This window comes from Pygocentrus nattereri, chromosome 17 (genome assembly GCF_015220715.1).
Source record: "Pygocentrus nattereri isolate fPygNat1 chromosome 17, fPygNat1.pri, whole genome shotgun sequence".
Lineage (NCBI taxonomy): Eukaryota > Metazoa > Chordata > Actinopteri > Characiformes > Serrasalmidae > Pygocentrus > Pygocentrus nattereri.
The window spans coordinates 28,097,192-28,105,034 of NC_051227.1; the positions used below are offsets into that span (position 1 = coordinate 28,097,192).

The following is a 7,843-nucleotide window of genomic DNA, read 5'->3' on the forward strand; positions in this document are numbered from 1 at the left end:
TGGTGGAAGTGGCTGGGGAAAGGGAGGTCTGGGCTTCATTGCTTAGGATGCTGCCCCCACGACCCAAACCCCGGACAAGCGGAAGATAATGGATGGATGGATGGATGGATATTTCCTCTAGTTCATGAGAAGTAGAACAGCTATCGCTGTGTCCCACACCGAATTCTCCTATTCTAAACTTTTTACAGTCACTGAGCACGTTATAAGGAACACTATACTGATACTGGGTACGGCCTCTCTTTGTTCTCAAAACAGCCTTAATTCTTTGTGGCATGGATTCCACAAGATGTTGGACATTACTTTGAGTATCTGGTCTATGTTCACATGATTGCATCATGCAGTTCCTATAAATTTTTCACATGCTTTTTGACGAATCTCCCATTCTATTATATCCCTAAGGTATACACCACCTCCACCTTGACACAAGACAGGTTGGGTCCTTGGATTCATTGTTCATTGTCACTGTTGGCACCAAATCCTGACCCTACCATCTGGGTGCCTTGTTTTTCTTGTCTTAAAGAGCCTATATCCACTGCAGTCTCAGCTTTCTGCTCTTGCGCTCATATAAGAACCGGATGTTTTCTTATTGCACCATTCTGAGGCACCTCTAGAGCACAGACAATTCCAGTCCCGGACAGGAGGTTTCCCTACTCAAACATGTCCACTAAACCTCACAATTAATAGATAAGGTGAGATCAGGTGTGTTTGAATAAGAAAATACTAAGTAAGTAAAAATTAAGTTTGTAAAACCAAATTGTGATGGACACTGGCCCTGTGCTTGGAACTCCTGCTCCAAACTAGGATCTGATTTTATGCACACAGTGTTGCTACGCATTTGGCTGATTAGATAATTGACTAGTTAATGAGTAGATGTACAGGTGTTAATAAAGTGCTTGGTGTATGTAGCGTTAGAATGTGGTTTTGAACACAGCCTAAGTAAAGCAAGACCCATTACCAGTGCCAAATTCTAAATAACTCCTGCTGTTGACAAATATGTTACATTTTTGGTAGCAGTTGGTAGCAGCTTTGAAGTATAATAACCACATTAAAATGTGTGCTGTAATGTCGAAGTGCAATGACCATCACTATGCCACAAATTGATCAACTGATTGTGGTGGATCTAACAGAGTCTGATGCATATTAGCTGAATCATTTCATGTCAGTTCGATTTCTATTTGTATCTGATTAAAGGTGTGATCCTGATTCAGTAGCCTAGTTCATTAAAGGATTACTTTAAGTATGTGATGGTGACTAAAATATAAAAATAAAAATCATACATATTAAGAATGTTGAGCAAAAGTGTAAATGGAATATTCAGACATCAGTTTGTATTGTGTAATGCTGATAAATATATTTCAGTTTGCTAAATTTTAACTGTGGATTGATCTGAAGTTATTGGTGTTTTATCTGAACACTAGACTTTACAAACCTCATGGTTAAACATGCCTTCATCAGTTTTCTTTTTGTCTTACACAAGCTGGTCAAAGTGAACTGAATGAGTCTTATGTAATTTGAGGCCGTTCAATGAGGTCCACTGTGAATTTCTAGGATTTCAGTCACATGTTTATTAGAATAGTGCTGTAAAAAGAACTATTAGTCATTTTATATGAGTTACAAGGTCACAAGTGTTCTGACCAGCACCTAGAAAACTGGAAACTAGTGCCATAAAAGGAAACATGGGAGAGAACTTCCTAATTGCACAGGGAACTGTACAATATTTACTGCCAGAAGTGCTTATATGTCAGAGATAATTTCAGCAGACCAAAATACTAAAAACTTAAAAAAATAAAAATACTTGAAAAACTTGCCCAAATACTGCACAACAGTACATACAGTAACTGGACTGTATCTTACATCTATTAAAAAACAACCTGCTGTATGCGAGTCTGAAGGCATCTTCACCAGAATTTGTGATTTTAAAGTGAAAGACGAAACCCATGTATGCACGTTCACAGTTTGTGACATTGTGACATTCACAAGTGTTATTTGGGATTTGTTGATGAATAAGAACAGAATCTACACTGAATTGAGAGCACGAAGGTTCAAAGTCTTGTGGTTTAAAGAACACGTTATGAACCTGATGTAGACTTTTTCTTAGGACCTTTCTCAAGAATAAATCCAAGAAAAAAAAAAACTTGGGAGGATATTAGTGAATGAGGCGCAGCGTTTCATTCCAACATTAAAAAGTGGCATGGAGATATGAATAAAAGCCAGCTTCAGCTTCATGAATGACGTAATGTTTATTTTAAACAGTAAGAAGCAGAAGTACGAAATGTTCTAGAGATAGAACTGTTCTGACAAGCCAAATGCTCTTTGTGCTCTGTTCTACCATTTTTGCCTGTGTTTACGCCACTCAAAATAGCCAAGAATGGCCAACATTGCCAAAAGCTAACTTTTCATGTATTCATACATGGAAATAGGAATCCCTGTATATTGCTGTTTTATTGTAAAAAGTGTTAAAATTGTCACCAATGGTTGCAGACTGTAAACGGACATTAAAATACACTAAATACATTTTTTTTGACAAAATTTATTCATTAAGAAAATTAAGTAACTGTAGATGCCTTCCAGAAATTATGAACATGCATAAAAATAACTTTTTTCATCAATTAACACAAATCAACCACTCAACCTCTAAACCATACATGACTGAAATGCACTAGTCAAACTGAAGGCTGTTAACATGTTACTCCACGCAGCCCTTTTCCAAAATCTCTCCCAAAACTACTATTTTGTAAGTCGGTGAATGAGACGCAAAATCTAAAGACTTACAACAACAGTCTGAAGATTTGTACTGAAGGCTAGATGCGTATTTAATTTTGTTCAAAGTAAAAACCCTGAAAGTTTGAAACAATTAGCTGAATGACCGTTAACAATCAGCTACTCATGTTAGGAAACATTTCAGTGAGGGTGGTCTGCTTAGTGCTCCTCTGCACTGGGGAGACTGTGGAAGGTGACCCCTGCGTAGCGATGGGGCTTTTCAGAGGGGTTTTCCCTTCATGCTGTGTACTGACTCTGGACAGTCTCTTCCCAACTTTATCTGCCTTAGTCCTTAAGGAATCCCTGTCATTGTTCTCCTCGCCTGGACTTGTGCTGGTGGAAGGACTGCTTTTCTGCCTCAGTAGATAACCGTCTGCAGAACCCTTCCTGCGGTCCAAGGCGCTCTCCCGATCCAGCTCCCTCTGTAGCCTCTGAGCCAGTCGTCTGTCCTCCTCTTCTTGTTGCCAACGGATTCGCAAAGCTTCCTCTTGAAGGGCCATCTCCTGCAGGAGATCCTCTCGTGGTGGCGATTCAGGCCATATCGAGCCACATGGCCTCTTGCAGAAGTCTGTTTCATCAGCCTGCTCAGTGTCTGACATCTTCCTCTTGGAGGACAAGTCTGTTCTGCTAGTATTGCCAGAGAGCTGTTCAGAAGCATCTGGGTCTGAGTTTGAGGTAGAGGGTTTTCCATAGTAGTCCAAAATAGGCATTTCAAGGCTGGTAGGCTCAACCGTGTCAGGCCAGCATGGTAGTGTGGTGTTCAAAATGTTTTCCTGAAGAGGAAAAAAACTTTTTTACAAACTGTAAAAAGACCAGGTTGATTAACACATTTTTCATAAATAAAGCAGAAACATTGTAATCCCTCATTTAAAGAAATCATCAAACTACTGTATACTGAACATATTTTACAGATGAAAAAAAATCTAACTATGAAGAAAGTACCTTATTGGCCAAAAGCTTGGCAGTTGGGCTGGTTTCAGTGTTTGCGTCTCTCCAAGGCACTGGGCATAGAAACCTAAGGTATGACGAAGTTCTTTACAATCAAGTACTCTCAACGATTTCAAACACATTTCTCTAAGCAATAGATATGGGGAAAAAAGACAACATAAATACATATATAAGTAGCAAATAAGAATCACTCACTTCTCAATGTGTCCAACACTAGGCTTCTTTTTCTTGGCTGTAGCAGCATCATTAACTTTGACATTTACATGGGATTCCAAAACAGACGTTGAGTTCTGCACAAAGAAGGGTACAACATTAAAATGATTGCCTCCTAAAATGAAGTTTTCCTTCACAAAAGAAGTAAATGGAGATAAAGCTCCAGTGAACACTAATCAAAAAAGTTGCATTATTAGGTACCAGCTTATGAGGCACAGAGCATCCAGAGTCTCCGGTGCATTCTACAGTCTTTTAACATACTTCTGTTCTGTAGTGAAAGACTATTTTGGCCTCACCAGCTCTTGGCTAAGCATCCTGGCCAATTTCTCATCCTCCTCAAGCTGCCTCTTTTCTTGCTTCCTCCTCTCCTCTGTAATTCGCTCCTCTTCCTCAGCCAGAAGCCGCTGGATGTACTCCTCACTGGCCCTCCTCTCTGCCTCCTCCAAGGCTCGTTTCTCTTCTACAAGCTGCATCATTAAGAGAAAGAAGAATCTAAAACAAGGCACTCCAGTCTTTCAGGCAGGAAATTTGTACTGCATGTTTTTTGAAGTCACATCTGCATTCCATCACACTGTAGCACTCCACAAATCACACTAAAACGGCTTTCCTGCCAGCACAGAGACCTGCATTTATATGTTTGGGAAAATATAAAGAATCAACAATCTTTCTTACCTTGCTAATCTGGTCCTCATACTCTTGCCTGAGCTCTCCTGGTTGACTAACCCTGGGTTTTGGCATCAGACCTGTGAAACGAGGAACAAAAAAGGGGCATATTTAGAAAATAAAGTGGGAAAATGTTATAGTTATATATATGTGATTACTTTTCAGCCAAATTAAAATGACTAAAGACAGTTTGAAAGAGCTGACATAGTGTATAACACAAAGCATAGGCATTCAAAGTCCAAATTCAATTTTCCTCATTGCAGGGAACCATTCTGAAATATCTACAGCATCTTTCTGGCACTAATGTGTCTCAACTGTCTAGCTTCAATCATCACTCAGTATACTGCATCAAGGTGAGCAGTTCATACGCCTATCCGTCTACTCCTAAAATATGCCTAAACAAGTTAGCGTTCAGGTACTTAAGGTACTCAGTTCACTATGAATGTGTTTGATCAGAACAAGGAAACTCGTGAAGTACAAAGAGCAGAAGAACATACTTATGTTATAGACCATTTAATGCAATAGACAGGCTGAAGTGTGATTGTCAGCTTACTCTTTTAAAAAACAAACACAATTAAGATACAAAGACAAGCAAGAAATCCCCTGCAAGTGGAACTACTGTGGAAATGAAAATAGTTTGTTCTGCAAAATGTACGCAACATTGCTTTAAAAGGCACTTAAAGCAAATATTGCACATACTGTGAATTTCCTCCTCATCATCGATTCCATTTAATCTCCGCTGACACTGTGTAGGAAAGGCATCCTGGATACGTTTCCACAGCTCCAAGTTGACCAGTGTCTTGTTCCTGCCATTAAGCCTGGCCCAAGTGGACACCCGCTTTCGACACAGAGGACAGCACAAATTGGCCTTATCCACTGTTTCCAGAAAGCAAGGTTTGCAAAAGGTGTGAGCACATGGGAGAGTGACAGGCTCCAGGAAGATCTCCAGGCAGATGGGACACAAGCAGTCTGAACGGGTGAGTTTTCCAGAGCCGTCCTGCACCAGCTCAGTTTCTTCCTCCGACACCGGCGGCATCCCTCCGCTGTTGGTCTCTCTCCCTCACTCTGAATGCTCCGTAGGCTTCTCTCTGTGTCTGGGCTGGGACCTGTTATGACAGCAGAAGAGAAGCAGCAGTCATCCAGATGATTTCCTGAGCTGTTTGAGATGAAATCGTTGTCTGTATGCATGACCTTGCACCAGCTGCTACTATACTCTACTGGTATTCAGGCAATAGATAGGGTTATCATTATAATTTAGACAGCCTGGAGAACCTAACTAACTTTCACTTGGAGACAAAGTAGCAGCTACTCAAATGAGATGGTTCATTCAGACAGAATATGCAAGTCATCTGCACAGCAGTGCAAGTTCTGTGACAGCTAAACCAAATGTCTAAATCAAACAGAAACAGCTTCACTGTAAGAAGCGATAGACAAATAAACGTCCAGTCAGAACACCTGGATGGGGAGGTGCAGTAAGACAGCAGAGTTTATTACTAACGTTACAGCAGCTATGGCGTTCAAATGAATTACGTCGCTGCAGCAGCCCATTCAACCCAGTACATGTAACTCAAAACACAACAGTTTCACATGCATTAGTCGTTGGTCCAGGTTAGAAATGAGCTAATACATTTAAGTTAGTTATCGTATGATTCCTATTACAAACATGTACAAGCCCCAGTGAAGAGACCTAGGATGGAGCTGAGGTTGGCCTTCTGCTTGAATTCTCCGTTCCACCTTAAACGGTTCAGCAGACACATTCTGCTTAGACAGGGACGCGAGAATACAATCGCTGCATAATTTAAGGCAGAACAAATTCATTTTCAATTTAGTTACGTAACAAGCCAACTTTAGTTTCATATTTCTACTGCAAGCTTAGACAGTCAGTTCCCAACGAACATAATCTATAATGATAAAATAATTATAACTGAGAACTGCTTAAAATGTCTAGTCACGTAGCTTTGTCCCGCAAAACATAGCCAGCGTTAAACTTTAGGCCCGGAACTCCTCAGTCACCTGAAAACACAGGCGCTAAAACTAGCTAACTGGCTAATGAGCTAACTAACTAGCTAGCTACTTCACTAATTTCCAAAACTCACACCGGACTGAAATAAACGACAACGTCTTTTCTGAATGTCGCTAATGAGGAACTTATACCCCGCTGGACAAAAACGCCTTAAAAGTACCCAGAACGAGTCTTTTAGCTCAGTACCAGAGACAGGCCCAAGTCCGAAACCCAAGTCCGAAACCCCGGGAAAGATCCGTCTAGCGGGTCGCCCCTCCCGCTCATGCAAAGCGTAAAGGCAGCAACGACGTCAATCTGAGAGCATTTATGAAGCGAGAGCCGCCATATCAAAATATACCCGGGACTGCGGTCGTGTGTTTTAGCTAGCTAGGAGAGTGACGGGGAGAGGAGGGGGCTCATCGCCCTCCTTAAGCAGACAACAGAGTAGAGACCATTCACTCAAGCTGGAAATTCTGCCCATTTCACAACACATTAGCGACTAGCCACCCCTTTTTAAGAAAACAGCGAGCTTGTGGCCATTTGTGTAAATATGAGGGCATTTGTGAGCATAAACGCGCATTTTCAGATGATCTGATTTTAGGAAAAAATCTTTCTGCCCAGGCAGCTGTGTTGCCCAGGGAGACGGAGACGGGGCGAAGCGTTTGACGCAAGACCTAAGCAGACAGGAACTGTACGTCTTTTCGCCCAGTTGACTTGAATAGGCAGCACCATCTTGGCTTCTTATATCTTTGGGTAAATGTACGTAAAACGTCCACGAATTCAAAATAAAAGTCATTTAACTGCCGTTCTGTAGAAATGATAAAGCTGTACACACGTAGTTAATTTAAAATAACACTTTACATTTACATCTTACATACCTGAATTGTGTGCTGTAGTCAAAACCAGTGCAGAAGGGGATAGAATATGCTGAGGGTTCATGTGTTGTTAGCCAAAACTATTAAAGTTAAAAAAATATACACTATAACAGTAGGAATAATACAAAGCTGCCTAATGGAGCTCCTGTCTACAAGCAGGTTGTCGAGGGTTCTTCAGTTGCATCCAAAAGGATTTCACCAATATTTATAACATTATGTACTTCAGGGTCAGCTAATAAGCCATCAGCCAGCCATCCTGAGTTTGACCTTTTCAAGAAAGGACTGGGGTTGTCCCTTGGCCACGTGCTCAGTCCTCTCTCAGGACAGTGTCCTCTCCCTCAGGGTGCTACAGTGGAAAGACATAGCACTTCAATCTCTGGCC

At 41.1% G+C, this 7,843-nt stretch overlaps 1 protein-coding gene across 2 annotated transcripts; it reads right to left on the bottom strand.

Annotated features, from left to right (window-relative positions):
• Nucleotides 1–1,550: 1,550 nt before the first annotated feature.
• On the bottom strand, nucleotides 1,551–7,046 carry rnf168 (ring finger protein 168). Of its 2 annotated transcripts, none has more exons than XM_017696776.2 (7): nucleotides 6,768–7,046; nucleotides 5,284–5,690; nucleotides 4,594–4,664; nucleotides 4,218–4,388; nucleotides 3,904–3,998; nucleotides 3,703–3,775; nucleotides 1,551–3,533 (listed from the first exon to the last, which is right to left on the bottom strand). In XM_017696776.2, exons 2-7 carry the CDS (start codon nucleotides 5,618–5,620, stop codon nucleotides 2,877–2,879), a joined length of 1,404 nt encoding a protein of 467 aa, XP_017552265.1. In that variant the 5' UTR covers nucleotides 5,621–5,690; nucleotides 6,768–7,046; the 3' UTR covers nucleotides 1,551–2,876. The 2 variants fall into 2 exon arrangements, with proteins under 2 accessions (XP_017552265.1, XP_017552264.1); XM_017696775.2 differs by having other exon boundaries at nucleotides 6,794–7,045.
• Nucleotides 7,047–7,843: the final 797 nt, after the last annotated feature.